Source organism: Phycodurus eques, chromosome 2 (assembly GCF_024500275.1).
Source record: "Phycodurus eques isolate BA_2022a chromosome 2, UOR_Pequ_1.1, whole genome shotgun sequence".
Lineage (NCBI taxonomy): Eukaryota > Metazoa > Chordata > Actinopteri > Syngnathiformes > Syngnathidae > Phycodurus > Phycodurus eques.
In genome coordinates this window covers 27,232,065-27,248,289 of record NC_084526.1, presented here as the reverse complement: position 1 = coordinate 27,248,289, position 16,225 = coordinate 27,232,065, and the positions used below count along the sequence as shown (strand labels likewise).

Below are 16,225 nucleotides of genomic sequence, written 5' to 3'. Positions count from 1 at the left end.
ACATCTTTCCTGAGATGTGGTTGTCCTAGTTCTCGGATGACGATGCGTGAACGTCGCCAATATTTACAATAATGGTATAATCCCCCTGGGGCAAGGTTTTGAGTGAATTTTAGCATTTTCAGAAAAAGAGCTAACGCATTTTGCGGCGGCAGCAGCATGTTGTTGTGGCACTTTCTGTGGGAGATGGAGATTCTGGAAGGGATCGAGCCAACAATGGCGGCTCCATTTGACACCGTGCCGCATCTCATTACCACAGCATCATAGGTGTTTGAGTTCTGTTAGTGTTGAATATAGTATATTAATATAAAAACAAAGCAAAATATGTAAGACCAAATACCTGCTGCAGTCAAATTAAAAAAAAAATATATATATATATATTTTTTTTTTTTTGCTGGATTTTGTGGACTAAAGTACACTGCTGGCCTATATAATTTTCTGTACAGGTTTAAATATTATTGTAATGTATGACAGCCGCTTAAACTGAGAGGAAAGCAAAACTACCCTCCAAAAGAATTGGAACAGCAAGGCCTTTGTTTTTGTCATATACTGAAAACATTTGAGTTTCAGATCAAAAGATGAATATGAGACAAAAATTCAGCATTCCAGCTTTCATTTCAGGGTATTTACATCTGGATGTGTTAAACAACTCGGGACAGAGCACCTTTTGTTTGAAGCCACCCACTTTTCAAGTGAGCAAAAGTATTGGTACAGAGATTATTAAATTCACTTGATGAATAACATTTCATATTTGGTGGCATACACCTTACTTGCAACAACTGCATCAAACCTGCCACCCATTGACTTCACCAGACTGTTACATTCTTCATTTGAAATGCTTTTCCAGGCCTTTACTGCAGCCTCTTTTAGTTCATTTCTGGGGGTTTCTCCCTTCAGTTTCCTCTTCTGGAGGTAAAATGCATACCCTGTTGGGTTAGGTTTGGGTGATTGACTTGGCCAGTCTAAGACCTTCCACTTTTTCCCCCTGATAGTCCTTTGTTGTCTTGGCAGTGTGTTTTGGGTCATTGTTTTGTTGAATGATGAAGCTTCTCCTGATTAGTTTGGATGAATTATTCTTGATATTGCCAGACAAAATGATTTGCCACCCTCCACAGGGCATAGGTGAAGGTCTGTCTTTGAACAGTGAAGGTAATCCACTGTTCAAAGATTTCGAGAGAAGAGAAATCGAGGCCATCCCACAAGATGCAAAAAGAATCGGAAGGCCAGATTGGATTTTGCGAAGTAGTACAGAAATGACCCACATAGGTTTTGGAATGAAGTTTTCTGGACTAATGAGACCAAGATTAACCTCTACCAAAGTGATGGAAAGGCCAAAGTGGAGAGGATCTGCTTATGATCCAAAACACACAAGCTCATCTGTGAAGCATGGTACAGGTAATGTCATGGCTTGGGCTTGCATGGCTGCTTCTGGAACAGGGTCACTAGTCTTTATTGATGTAACTCATGATGGAAGCAGGAGAATGAATTCTGAAGTCTACAAAACCATTTTGTCTGGCAATTTACAGAAAAATGCAATCAAACTAATCTGGAGAAGCTTAATCATGCAACAAGACGACCCAAAACACACTGCCAACACAACAAAGGACTTAATCAGGGGGGAAAAGTGGATGGTCAAGTCAATCACTGGACTTTAACCAAATAGAGCATGTGTTTTACCTCCTGAAGAGGAGACTGAAGGGAGAAACCCCAAGAGACAAACAAGAACTGAAAGAGGCTGCAGTCAACACCTGGAAAAGCATTTCAAATGAAGAATGCAACAGCCTGAAGTCAAATGGGTTGCAGGCTTGATGCAGTTATTGCAAGTAGGTGGTATGCCACCAAATATTAAATGTTATTCACTTTAAGTTAATTTAATAAAATCGGTTTCAATACTTTTGCTCCCTTGAAAAGGGACAACAAACAAAAGGTGCTCTGCGCTGAGTTGTTTAACACATCTAGATGTAAATACCCTGAAATGAAAGCTGCAATTCTGAACTTTTGTCTCATATTCATCTTTTGATCTGAAACCCAAATATCTTCAGTATATGACAAAAACAAAGGAATTGACCTTGGCGTTCCAATACCTTTGGAGAGGAATGTATTTTATTATTGATTACAAACCTTTATGTAACTTAATGGCAAAGAAAATGTAGCAGAGGAAGTGTGATTTAGCATTAAATGGCATCAGAGCACTGCATAAATGTTTTGCCAGAAACCTCGCTTATTGATTATATACAGCATACCGTACAGCTACAGTATAGCCTAAATTTAAAGCTGATTATCAGGTAATGCTTGTTTTTGAGTTGAAAATTCCCCTGTTGTAAAGTTAAACATGGAAGTATTGTAAAATGCTCTGACTTTTAGTCATATTTGTAAGTATTAAGGGATTAAAGGTTTTTTTAATTTGAATAATCAGTTATCTTTTTTTTCTGCCCAATATCTGCATCGACCTCAAAATAGCCCTAGTTCTAATAGTGTCTTTGTCCTTGTAGGTGTCACTCTTTTTGTTGTTTCTCTGGCCATTCGGTCCATTTGTTTGGCGCATGCACGTTTCAGTTATGGTACAGTTCTGACATGTATGAGTGCAGTTGTTCATGAAGATAAATACACTGGGCTGGGAATTAATGTGGTCTTCAGTTGCCCATTATTGTAGTAGACATATCTCTCAGGCGAACAGTGTTATATATTTAATTTTGATAGAAAACATATTCAGAAATTATTAAATTTTTGTTTTTAATCCATTGCTTACTTGCATGTAATAATTAGTAAATTTAGGATATACTATTTTTTTTCTTGACAAATCATTTAGTTTAGTTTTATTCAGTCGTTCTCTTATTGTAGATCCATCTTACAGTGGTCTACCACTCATTATGAAAGACAGACACTTAAATATGTTTTAAAATTTAGTTTCCTTTTGCTGACTTCTAGAAAGGCTGCATTACAAATATATTTTGTCATTGCTAATATGATACATCAAACTTTAAATTGATAACATAAATTCAGTCACCTGTATCCCTCTTCAATCTTACCTGTTTTGAAGAAAATCACCTTTTATTGTCATGAACATGCATGCACACGATATTTGTTCTCTGCATTTAACCCATCACAGTGAACACATACACGTTAGTGGAACACACTGGAGCAGGGGGCAGCTGAAGCGCCCGGGGAGCATTTCGGGGTATCAGTGTCTTGCTCAAGGACACCACAGCCGTGATGTCGGGGTCTTGAACCTAAGGCCCCCACTGTGGCAGGCGATGATCTTAACCATTGGGCCACGGCTTCCCACGAGAGTTTGATATCACAGAAATAAAATACTTGAATATCTCAAAAACCTGGATAAGCTTAAAAATAATCTTACAAGAATGAACTATACATCAAAAGCATCATAGTGGTTGTTCCAAGAGTACTTCGCTGAGCTTCTCTCTTACGTCTGTGTAAGTCACGCCCCATTGTCTTCACTAAACATGAACTATGTTCTATCTGACTACTGACGTTTTCTCTTATCCCAGGCAGTTGGTCTAGTCTGACTTTGCCACCCTCTGATTCAATCAAACAGGAACTATGCCCCCGATCTAAAACATTCTCAACTGTTTAATCAGCCATTATTAAGGAAGTCAGGACATTAATGGGAAGCTTAAAATTATGTAAGAATGTGTGCCGTACTGTGCATCACGGTCCCTGTGTGCCTGTCTCGTCTGTTTCGTTTGTGTGCACGTCTCTCTGCCTCACTCATTGGGGTTAAGTCCCCAGGTAGTTTGCAAACGCTATGCTCATGGCAGTTAATGTAATGAGTGTTTCCCGTGTATGCGGATGACCTGCGTTGTCTGTGATGTGAGTATGAGTTACCTACTGCTTCCCCATTTATGCAGCTGTCATTGTGAAATTGTCAGTTTACTGAAAGTCTGTTTATTAGAGTTCTTGGTGTGAATGGTTAATACTAATATTGTATTGTGCTGTTTTTGGTACAGCTCATACATTCATGTAATCTTTCACGCAGATAAACGACAACCAGAGTCCGACGTGGGCGACTGAAGGAGAGGGCACTCCTTCCCCACCCGGCAGTGCTACGCTCAAAAGGCAGACTGCCACTTCTTATCTCAGAGGTCCGCACCAGGATCCAGTGCAGGTAGCCAACCATGTAGAGCAGACTGCTTCAGGAAGGGTAGAGTGCAAGAACCTTTCTGGCCAGACTTTTCAAACCAGTTTTCATCAGCTCCAGTCCCAACAGTGTTCAAAAATGCGGCCCCAAAACACGGAACCCCCAACTCCGCCAAGTAGTCCCAGGATTGACAACTCCAAGGTAAGTTTAATTTTTGTTGCTTCAACATCTTTTGAGCTTCTTGAATAAAACTGCGTTGTCAACACTAGTACAGATAAATTGCATGCTGTCTGTGACTGTACGCATTGATCAAACCAGAGAAAGCAGCAAAGAAAATTTAGCTGTTTAGTTAAACGGATACTTTCGATATATGGTGGTGCCTTGAAATGCGAACTTACGGTCATGGATTGCCATGACCACACTCAAAACTCAACTCAACAAAGTAGGTTGTTGTGGGTTTAAAAAAAGAACAATTGCACATTCAAACTAGATGATTTTACTGTACGTTGCTCTAAAAATGCCAACAAACGAAGCTTTGAAAGGTTACATTTATACGAAAAACTCACTCCCTCCATCTACGATCCATCCAGTTCCACCATGAAAATGCAATTCATTATGGTATATCACAACTCTGTGAGTGACCACCGGTTGTTCACTACTTTCTCCAATGCTTTCTGGGAAATTTTGAGTGCACTGAATTTGATCAATAAGCATTCGGGCACAACTACAAAATGGTATAACCACAATATATTGGACCATATTGTGGTTAGGGAGTGATTTCGGAAACAGCATTTGTAACATTTCATTTTATAAAAACATAGTAACATAATTACTGTACATAATGTAATGAATGCAACAGTTGGTGCATCGTGATTAACTTATTGCGGCTTCCTGGTGTGAGACTTGGCCACCAAGCACAGTATAATACCGTAGTCATGCAGACAAAAAGGAATGAGTTTCACAACCACTACTGGGAGTGACTCGGTAAACTGCTGTAATTTATTTTTCTTTTTTTTTTTTACTGAGGATAAACAATATATGCCTGTGATTATTGTTATGGTCTGTCTGCATCTGTTGCTGCACTTTGTGTAAAATAAATAAATGGTTGGTTTTGCATATCTTATTTGACATATAAAATGTATACAGTTGTCATACCCGTCACAAATGCCAATTGAAAAGATAAGTTAGTTGCAAGGTTATTTACGTAGTTGACTAACAAGGTCTGTAATAACTGCTCACCTAGTTTTAGTTTTACTTATTCAGCAGTCCCCTTAAAGTATCCACTTTCCATCAGGAAGCACAATTGGGAGTGTGTGTGCGCGCTTTGTGTTTTCAGGTAGACAATGACATGAGTGTTCGTCTTGCTCCTCTACAGAACAGTAGATCGGACTTTGGTTTCCACCCGCATAGGGAAGCTACTGGAGCAAGAACAAAATGTATTCAACCAGGTAAAATATTTCACTGTAGCTAAACATCGATTTGAACCTTATCGGTTTTTGTCGCTATTGTTTTAATTTTACCTGAATAAGATTTTAGTCCCATTTTTCACACAAATGCAACTTGGATACATTTTATTGCATGCTTACTTTGTCCTTAGTAGTTTTGGTTGTTATTGAAGAAACTGCATTGTAAATGCATTTAGCATGACATGATATTCAAGGTTTGATCAGAGTCTACTGTATGTTCAACACAGATTTTACAGACTATTTAAAAGCTAGCCATGAATATTTTAAGTCAATAGTTTTCCTTTGTTTTGTGGAAGCTGCCGACTGCCATGTTGTGCAGGAATGTTGGAACTACATGAGAAAAAAATCAGCACAACAATGGTACAAAACAATGCAGTCAAAAAAACCTTTGAAAAGTTTATGGATGACACACTTTCAGGAGTAGAAGCAACTTCCGGGAATTGGGGACATTAACATTTGGAGCAGCAGCCTTGTTCCCAGCACTGTGACTTATTTCTCCATTTGGTTTGAGCAAATCATTTGTGAAGTGGATACCTTGTTTGTGTTGTGCTGTCTGTGCCCTTATCTATCTTCATTTTCTTGACAGCTGTTCCTCTCTCAGCTGGCAGCCCAGCCGATCTCTGCCAGCTGCGTGTAGACGACGAGATCGTGACTGTTGATGGCGATCTGGCAGTGCACATGAGCTCCAGCCTGTGGGAGGAAAAAATTACATCAGCCCAGCAAATTGGCACTCTTACCATGGATACTCAACGCTATGAAAAGGGTGGGATATGTAATGAAGGCATTGTGTCCCTCATACTAATGTGATGAAAGTTTGTGTTGGCTGGTCTTAGACCAGATAACCATAGAGTCAGAAAATGATCCTGTCTCACCACACCATCAGTACTAACAGTCAAAACTGCTCACTATTGACACCAAGAAGTAATCATAAATTGAAATGTGAATTATGAACATCACATTTCTGAGATACACTTGTCATTTATCTTTTTAAATTGTCCAAATCTAGTTTGCAGAACGTATAAGGTCCTAGCAAAGGGATTACTGACAAAAACAATATGTACCCATATGACTTTTGCCACAGCTATCTCTGGCATATTAAATCACACATTTGTAAACGATGGGTTCCTTGCACTGACAAAATGTCTAAAAGTTAAGGCCAGTAGAGGTGGGACTTCCTGAACTCTTTGACCATTGTATGTCCGATATCAGTCAGTCTTCTTTCCAAGACGAAGCTCTGACAAGCTGTAGATTAGCTGAGAATGGGGCTAACAAGACATTGACTGTCGCATGGTTACTCCATGCTTTTCTTTTTAGCCGAGAGAGAGAGAGAGAGAGAGGACCTCTTAAGATTGGACACTGCATTGTTCAAAGAAGACAATGATTGTTGACTTAGATGCCGCTGCTGCCTGCTGTTGGCACGATTGTACTAGTTGTTCGCATGCATTTTGGAATGGATGTCTGTCCATTTTGTCCAGTGACTGTGAACACTGATATTGGATATGGGTCTCTTAAAATGTGTGTAAATGAGGGAGAGGGGGGGGTGAATAATGATATAGGCACTAAATCATAATTGGACATTTAGGCCTGCAGTGTAAACGCAGCCTAATAAACACAAATTGATGTCAGTCTTTGGTCTTTCATATATAAATCTGCACACGTTCAGACAGGCGTGTGTTATTAGCCTCAAAGTTTTGCAGGTACTAGTCAAAATGTTGTCTGTAATGAAACAATGATAATTATAACTTTGATTTGTACATCACCTTTCAAGGGACCCATTGATGCTAACAACAGTGTTATGCAATCTTTTAAACTAAATTGTCAATTTTTTTTTGTCTCCTGCTATAATGGATTCTTCCCCAGAAGGATCTGCAGGGATCAGATCATGGGTTTACTTATGTGGTAAATGTTTGCACTGTGTGAAAAGCTTTTAAGACTTTTTAACAGATGTTGAAACTTTTGTTTTGCTGTGGAGCATCAGCAGAGTCTGAGCAAATCGAATTTCTGTTAATTCACCCTGGAGCAATGGTTTATTTGTGATGTATTTCCCTGCTGTAACATTAAACTGTGGATATATTAGCAGATTAGTGCACTGATTTAGCCTCATATTTCCAGATCCTGGCGGCATGAACCCAGGTTTAAGTCTTGCTTTATTGATGCTTGGCTACATACACTGCAGCATATATTCAACTCACAGGTTCTCTATAATCGGTGTATAGACTGGAGATCATTTCTCACATTTTAAACCCTTCTGTGAATTGCTTCATAATGAAGATTAGAAGTTGAAATGGCGATAGGAAACTAAAAACATGGACGAAAGTATTGGCTCTAGCGTAGCTCTTTGTGATTCTTCATTGACTTTACCGAGACATTTTGCTCTGTGCTGGTATTTGGTGTGGAGGAACTGACTGACCTCAACCTTTTGGGATGAATTAGAACAGTGATTGTGAGCATGCATCCCTTTTTTTCTGACCTCACAAGTTCTTCAATCAATGGAAATTCCCACAGATATACTCTAAAATGTTAGCTGACTTCCCCAAGAAATTAGGAAGGAAAAGTACGGGACCAACTTTATTTTCAACACTTGACTTCCAAAAGCAAGCGCTTCAATACAGTAATGGTTTTTCCATTGTGTATTGCCAGCGCTGCCGTTCCACAGTGTGTGGCATGTTTGTTTAAAAATCCATTCAGAATTAATTATTATTAATCAGTTTATTTGAAAGGGGACAATGCAATTTCATAAAACACATGAAGTACACATGGTTAAAAAAGCCAGAATTAGCCAGAAGGCTAGTTTTCATCTGTAGTCCCCTGGCCATGATGTAAACAAGCAGTAAAATACATCTACAAGACAATATATTACAAGATACATAATCAAACTATACTATAGCAGTAGCACACAGTAGCAGTGCTTATTTTCTTTCTCGCTCTCCTTTTAAACTGACACTCTTCTTTCTCACACAGGAGGTTCGGAATCGGCAGTTTCAGATGTAAGTTTCCACCATTTGATCAAAGGAGGTTTGTGTGCATGTGAGCGATCATATCTGGTCTGTGTGCAGCTCCAGGTCCCATCCCTCACCCCATCCTCATCCAGGTGGTCATGGGACCACGAAGACAGCCGCAGGCGGCAGGAAGAACAAGAGCGCCTCCTTCAGGTAGAAATTGTGACTAGCACCGTGGTAAAACAGAAGCTATAGTGGTTATGTGCTTGTTGCATTGTTTAGGAGCAATATGAGCGAGCTCAGCAGAGGCTTGAGACAGAGTGGCAGAAGGCGCAACACGATGCAATTGAGGTGTGTAGGAGGCTAGTTGTAATGGTGGTGTAAAAGTTGCTGTTCTGTATTTTGGTTTTATGTACATTTCCTGTAAATTAGGGTTATCACTCTTTGAGATGTTTATTCCTCCTCTCCACCCTTGCATGTTTGTGCGGCCAAATATTTTACAACCTGTAGGTCTGATTTTTATTTCTCATCAATTGAGCTCCAGTGATCTGGACCAGAATGGTTTAATGAACATTTGTTTGATTACATTAAGCATTCTTTTTTGTTGTTGCCTATGATACTCCGTTTTTGGGGGGATGTGGGCGAGTAGCCTACTGAAGCACCCTGTGTCCATGTTTCTCCATAAATTAAATTTGTTGTTTCAGAATAACTTGGAACTGAGCAATGATGTTGAGAACCTTCCCAGAGGGATTCATTTGAATGGTTTGACAAAGACAAAGGAGCAGAGCCCTGAAAAACTCCAACTTAAACCTCAAAATGGCACACAGACAGATCTATATGACAAAGTCTGGTAAAACCCTATTTCTATGACACAAATATATTCCATATTAACTATCTAATGCATTAGGCGTGCTATTGCATTTTTTTATGAAAGCTCTCAAGCAAGATAACTTGACTGGCTCGCCCACGCTTCATCCACTCTCTACTCATTTAGTTTTCTTTTTTTTTTTCCCCTTTTTTTTTGCTAACGTGACACCTCAGGGCTGAGGGCACCTCTGGCTTTGCTCAGCTCTCTCCTGCACACAGGTCAGAACAAATAGACTTCTTATTTGCGTGCCTTATCAGCCTATATATATTACGTTGCCTAATATTTTGCTACTTAAATCTTCCAGCCAATGTATACTAATTTTGAGCCGCTGCCTCTCCCTCAGGGCAAAGTCATTGTCTACTCCAGCATTAGCCGGTTCACACACACAGCCAAAAGGTGAGCCGTGCTACTCCTCGTAAACGGTCTGTATTCTTACTCTTGTGCGCTCAAACCTTATTACTATGTTCAGGTGATCTGAGGAAAAAAAAGGGGGAGCCTCTTTCCAAGGCTGAGCAAGAGAGGCAGCAAATCTTGGAGGAGATGAAAAAGAGAACTCAGCTTCTGACTGACAACAGCTGGATACGCCAGCGTAGCAGTAGTTTTTACAAGGAGCCAATCTACATTGGGATGCCCCTTAAAAGGTTGAAAGCTGTCAATGTGGTTACATGATTAATTGTTATGGTATTTCATTGTCGGCCTTGTCAATTCTGCATCTATGCTTGCAGATATGAGTCTCTTGACACTCTTGGAACTCCTCGTTCAACCTTTACGGGAGGTTATCCCCGACCACACTCGGAGGCTGCAGGTTATTTTGCTCCAGGTGGAAACTCCTCCACCTTTTACGATAATGGATCCAGGCCATCCCAGAGAAATACACCTACAAATTATCATCCCGGCAGGTAATCAAAATGTTTGAGACCTTTTCCCATGGTCGTCGTCGTGTAATTTAATCTTGTTAAACATTTGAGCTGTGCATCGTGTGCTGCCCCAGGAAGGACAGTGGAAGGAGAACTTGCAGTTTGTGTGAAGGTCACTTGAGTAGTGGGGCAGCCATGGTTATTGAAGCCCTTGGTCTCTGCTTCCATTTTGCCTGTTTTCAGGTGAGAGGTTAATGACCGGGGTCTTGGTGTTCTCACGTGTTGGTCAACGGCAGTGTTCACTCAGATTTTAATGGCACTGTTTTCATTCTCACCCCTGTTCATCTTCGCCCAAGAGTTCTACCACTGGATTGAGGCGCAGGTCACCAGTATCGTACATTTGCAATGCTGTGGACACTCGCGATATATCTCACTGACGATAGACTGCCGGCTACATGATAGAAGCTGTCAGAGTGGTATTAATTTACCAATTTTATTGTATTGTTGTGATTTTCATTTGCAGTATGAACACCACTGCGAACTACAATTACTAAACACTGCTTCATTAACACCCAGTGAAGGGAGGGCCTTCTCTGAAGTACTGACCTGCATTTACAAGCGAAATTTTATTGATTTATTCCCAACAGTCTATTTTATTCATTTCTCTTCAGTTCTCTTAATTTGTATTTTTCTTGGCTGCACAACTTCCAATAGTTTATGTAGATGTTTTTTTTTCTTTCTCTACCCCCCCCCCCACACACACACACACACATTTCTGTCTGTGCGCTAAAAGTAGCAATGTGACAAAATTACCCCAAAATGATAGTCTGGCTGGAATGGCCACTTCAACTTGAGTTCAACGCAACAATTTTGAAAATTGGCTGACTGGTTCTGGAGAATTTATTTTTATTTTATTTTATTTATTTTTTTTGGTCTCCAAAAAATTGCTTTTGGGGCGAACGTCAAAATACAGTGTGTACGTAAAGTATTCAGACCGCCTTAAATTTTTCACTCGTTATATTGCAGCCATTTGCTAAAATAAAGTTCATTTTTTTTGTTGAAATCTTTGCAGCTTTATAAAAGAAAAACTGAAATATCACGGCCATAAGTATTCAGACCCTTTGCTGTGACACTCATATATTTAACACTGGTGCTGTCCATTTTTTCTGATCATCCTTGATGGTTCTACACCTTCATTGGAGTCCAGCTGTTTCATTATACTGATTGGACTTGATTAGGAAAGCCACACACCTGTCTATATAAGACCTTACAGCTCACAGTGCATGTCAGAGCAATTGAGAATCAGGAGGTCAAAGGAACTGCCTGAAGAGCTCAAAGATTGTGGCAAGGCACAGATCTGGCCAAGGTTACAAAAAAAAATTATTCTGCACTCAAGGTTCCTAAAAGCACAGTGGCCTCCATAATCCCTAAATTGAAGACGTTTGGGACTACCAGAACCCTTCCTAGAGTTGACCGTCCGGCAAAACTGAGCAATCTGGGGAGAAGAGGTCTCCCTTGGTGAGAGAGGTAAAGAAGAACCCAAAGATCACTGTGGCTGAGCTCCAAAGATGCAGTCGGGAGATGGGAGAAAGTTCTAGATAGTCAACCATCTCTGCAGCCCTCCACCAGTCAGGGCTTTATGGCAGAGTGGTGAACCAACGTTCACCATCCATCCTGACAGAACTGGAGAGGATCTGCAAGGAGGAATGGCAGAGAATTCCCAAATGAAGGTGTGGAAAAACTTGTTGCATCATTCCCAAAAAAAAGACTCATGGCTGTATTAGCTCAAAAGGATGCTTCTACTAAATACTGAGCAAAGGGTCTGAATACTTATGGCTGTGTGATATTTCAGTTTTTCTTTTTTAATCTGCAAAAATTCAGTTTTTTTTTCTGTCAATGAGGAAATGAAATAATTTTAGCAAATGGCTGGGATATAACAGAGTGAAAAATTAAAGTGGGTCTGAATACTTTCCATACCCACTGTATGCCTTCAAATTAGAGTAAAACGGTGATTTCATCATTTTTCACCATCTCGTCAACCTTTTTTTTTCGTCTACTACTTGGGAACCCTTTTTCCGATTGGCTGACAAGTTTCAATTAAAAGTGCCATATTTTACCAAACCAACTTTTTCTAGTACAGTGGAACCTCGACTAAACGGACCCCAATATGACGGCTCTTGGCTAAAACGGACCGTCGGGACTGAACAATGTCCAAAAATAGTTTCCATTTTTCATTTAAACTGCCGTTGACAGTCTCAGTTCCAGAATTGGCCGGTGTAGTTTATTGGTGCTGTGGCCTAATACAGGCAGAGAACGGGACTGACTCATTTCTAGGTCACATGTATACAAAAAAAATAGATCCAATTCCAAAAGATGTGCCTACATGGCAGCGATGTTGAGTGTGGGGCATTGACAAGGCTGCCATGTCATGATTGTTATATCTATTGTGCCGAGAGAGAAAAATATTTTGTTCGTCTTTGGCAATGGAATTGGAACGAGGAAGCACATTAATTCCTCGCGTATGAATGAGTACTGTATGTCAAAAATGTCACCATGACGAATCACACCGGCGTGGTAAGTTTGGATAAAATGTGAAACTTTACATTTTCCTGCGTTTTTATATTTACATTAACTATTTACTGTACTGGGTGTTTTAGGCCACGGAAACAAACCTACCAAACTATTTTTTGCCTTATTGTACTTAGTCTTCCAGATTGATTAATTTTTAAAAAATTATCTCCGGGGGCTCGGTGGATCCCCCCCCTAAAATTTCTTTTTTTTTGCTCACCTTTTTCATGCCTTTGGTGTTTGCATGTCTGACTGTACAGTAATAAGGGTGCACCCACTCCTCCACCCCCTTCCAATAGTCTGTTCGATCAAGGTTCCACTGTATTTGGGATGTGCTGTAATAGTGGCTCTATGGTGCCTCAGTAAACGTGAAATATGAGTTAAAATCGTCCTGAGCTCCAGATGTCTTTCTGCCGAGAGGCCTTAAATCAGGCCATTCGAATTTGCTGTCAACCTAACGTGTGCTCTCACAAGTGAGTCCTCTACATGGAGGCAACCAATCAGAGGAAAGGGTGCAGTCTTAGACAAATATGGACAAAGCGGATACAAAACTGGGTTAAACAGAAGTAGCTGTCAGACAGGCCTTTTCTGGATACTAGTATGACAAAACACAGGTTTTTTTTTTTTTTCTTTTTTAAAAATTGGCACTTTTATACTAAATCCATTTTAGAGAGTCACTCTTTGAAGGTCTAAATAGTTGAAATATGAGACCTTTAAAAACATTCACCATTATTACATTCACCATAATTTATTTGAGGATTTTAGAGGCATTTGAAGTGCTCATTCCCCCCCCCCCCCCCTTTTTACAGAAATTCCCACTTCACGACTAATTTGTCAATCTAATCTGCCCAGAGCGTTCAGAATTAACAGTACTGGCAGTTGTAATTTAAAACTAAATTAACAATGGGACTGTTTCTTCCAATCAGATTTCATTTTTTCCAAGCTGGCCCTCAGCCTTTTTCTGTCCTCTGATTGGTTGGTCAGAGCAAAACTTGTTACAGCCAACTTTGACTTGACAAAAACCCGTGTAACGCTCTGCGCATAAGAGTATAGTTTATTTCATCATTTCTGAATATACTTTTTTTTTTTTGGTAATATTAGATAAATATTGTTTCTAAAGTGCTCCAGATGGCACAGTTGCATGCTGTTGTTTTTGTATTATACTGATGATTTCTATAATTGTGACGTGAGAGTGGATTGCGTTTGGTAAGTCTCCACTGAAGGCCCATGTACCAAATGCGCGGCCTGCCACTGTTAATACCACTCTGACAGTGGCGAAAGATATGATCTTTGACTGCATTAGAATCCTTACACTTTGAAAGTACTATAGTAATGTTGTGGCAAGCTGTTGTTTGTAGTTAACATCAGCCTTAACACAGCAATCATATATTGACAGATCTTTTTTTATGGGCCATTTCGTGGGGTTCAGGCTTTCTGCGTGAAATAAGCCAAACCGCGAAATGCTTTTGTTTTGGATTATTACAATTAAGGATTATTTCCAATTAACTAGTCCAAATTTGTATACTGTATATTTGTGTTGTGTTGAGGTAATACTATAGAACTGAAGTCTCTCTTCGCAACCATATGGGGCCACTTATAAGAGCTTGTTTGCACTAAGATCTTCTGTAATGTCATTCTCTATTAAAACAAAGGCCCTTATTTTTTGTCAGATGAACTGCCTTTTTCTCACTTCTTCCTCCTCCTCAGTGTGTGGGTTGTCAGCAATATCTTGGGAAAAAAAAGGCTGGAGTACAGGTTCGGGTCCAAAACAACAAACCATACTGTGAGCCCTGTTATTTCCAACTTAAGTGTGAGTATTGCAGTTTGTTAATTTTACATATTGTCCATCTCAGGTTTTCAGAAATGATTTATACAAAACTTAACTAACCCTCCATAGATGTTCTAGTTCTGCTCATATCATTTAGATTGTTTCTAATTCCACAGGCTAACTTCAATTTTTAAAATTCCCAGGCTAGTGGATAACACAAACATTTGGCATGTCTGTCATGTTAAAAAATTAATAATAATAATGTATGTTTCACAACATTTTAGCAACCAGTTCCCCATCCATGTGACCAGAACAAAGAATTCATGCTTACAGAGTAAGCTACAGAGTGGAGGAATACAACATGTCTACAGACAACTTTGAAATTTTGAAATTGGTTCTTTGTAATTGTTTCAGCAGTTTTGGGGGGAGTGACATGACAAGGAGATGATAGTTATATCAATTTGAATGTATAATACAATCAAGAAATGTTTAGTGTTTATTTTCCTATTAATGTTACTGTTTTCATCGTCAAACATGAAACCTAGCTGTAGAATTGTGTACAGCCCTTGTTTGGAAGCACATTTAAACTTGTATGAGCACTTTTTTTCCTTGTGAATTTATCTCACAATGTGCACTTTGGTATTGGTCAGTGCTATGACACACAAAATTGACAACTCAATAGTATAACTTCAATGTTTTCAATGCATTTTTTTTATTGGATTTGCTATTTGTGTGTACCACAAGGGGGCACATCTAATTAAATAAATGCTATAGAGCCACTCTTCCTTAAGTACTAACAGTACCGTACTGTATCGTAGTTGGTGTGCAGTGAACACAAGGATTCATGTCATCGCATTGCAGTAACTTTTCAGAATGCTCTATTGTTAAGATGTTTGTTTGTATTAAACTTGCAGCAAATGGTCATTGACCAAAGCAAAGCAACATGTTTTAACTGAATTCTTTCCTCTTTTTGCTGTTTGGTTTTTCACGCCATAACTAACCAGTACTCTTTCGTGAAAGACCTTCAAAATGTTTTTTTTTTTTTTTTTGTCCCCCCCCCCCCCCTCTCAAAGATCTCTACATTGGAAGTTTGTCATTCAAAAGTTGCATTCAATGCTGTTTTGCTTCCCTGTCAATAAAAATTACAAGACTGTAACAACCTATATCCTCATTTGAATGTATTTTTCCATTAACTATATCTTCAGTGAACGTGAATAGAACATTTTCTTTAATTTCAGCACAGATGCTTAATCTAATCGTACAGTTGATGATGCAGTGCTGAGAATTGCGTGTTTTGTTACTAGACTTGTTACTAAACTAATAGAATTGGGCTTTCAACTTTGTGGAAGGATACAGTATTGACTACCTTAAATGTTTATCTGCGGATAACACTTCTGTTTTGGAGAAGGAAAAAAAAAAAACTTACTGGAATAATTAAATATCTACATTTAATTGGCTAAGTCAAGATTTATATGTACATTGCATGCACCTACATTATTAGCAAGGTCATGATCCTAACAGATTCATAATCATCTTTGAAGAGCATATTGTGAGTGCTACTCTGTTCTATTTTTGGGGGAAAGTTAGATGTTTTGACCAAGTCTGGAACTATCTTTACGGGAAATTAAGCAAGGTGAGAAGACGGAAGAGTTTTGGGCCCTGT

General features: G+C 39.3%; 1 protein-coding gene across 2 annotated transcripts in view; it reads left to right on the top strand.

The window, feature by feature from the left end:
- LOC133415873 (LIM domain only protein 7-like) overlaps positions 1 to 15,579 on the top strand; it is a 33,909-nt gene extending 18,330 nt beyond the window's left edge. The window contains exons 14-26 of one of the 2 annotated variants that reach the window (XM_061702396.1): positions 3,995 to 4,297; positions 5,472 to 5,544; positions 6,149 to 6,325; positions 8,524 to 8,549; positions 8,619 to 8,714; positions 9,206 to 9,351; positions 9,543 to 9,587; positions 9,713 to 9,765; positions 9,839 to 10,010; positions 10,095 to 10,268; positions 10,361 to 10,469; positions 14,502 to 14,604; positions 14,847 to 15,579. In XM_061702396.1, the coding sequence (XP_061558380.1) occupies positions 3,995 to 4,297; positions 5,472 to 5,544; positions 6,149 to 6,325; positions 8,524 to 8,549; positions 8,619 to 8,714; positions 9,206 to 9,351; positions 9,543 to 9,587; positions 9,713 to 9,765; positions 9,839 to 10,010; positions 10,095 to 10,268; positions 10,361 to 10,469; positions 14,502 to 14,604; positions 14,847 to 14,869 (1,500 nt within the window). In that variant the 3' untranslated portion in view covers positions 14,870 to 15,579. The remainder of the gene's footprint in view (positions 1 to 3,994; positions 4,298 to 5,471; positions 5,545 to 6,148; positions 6,326 to 8,523; positions 8,550 to 8,618; positions 8,715 to 9,205; positions 9,352 to 9,542; positions 9,588 to 9,712; positions 9,766 to 9,838; positions 10,011 to 10,094; positions 10,269 to 10,360; positions 10,470 to 14,501; positions 14,605 to 14,846) is intronic. The other variant, XM_061702405.1, reaches the window with a different exon arrangement.
- The last annotated feature ends 646 nt before the right edge of the window (positions 15,580 to 16,225 follow it).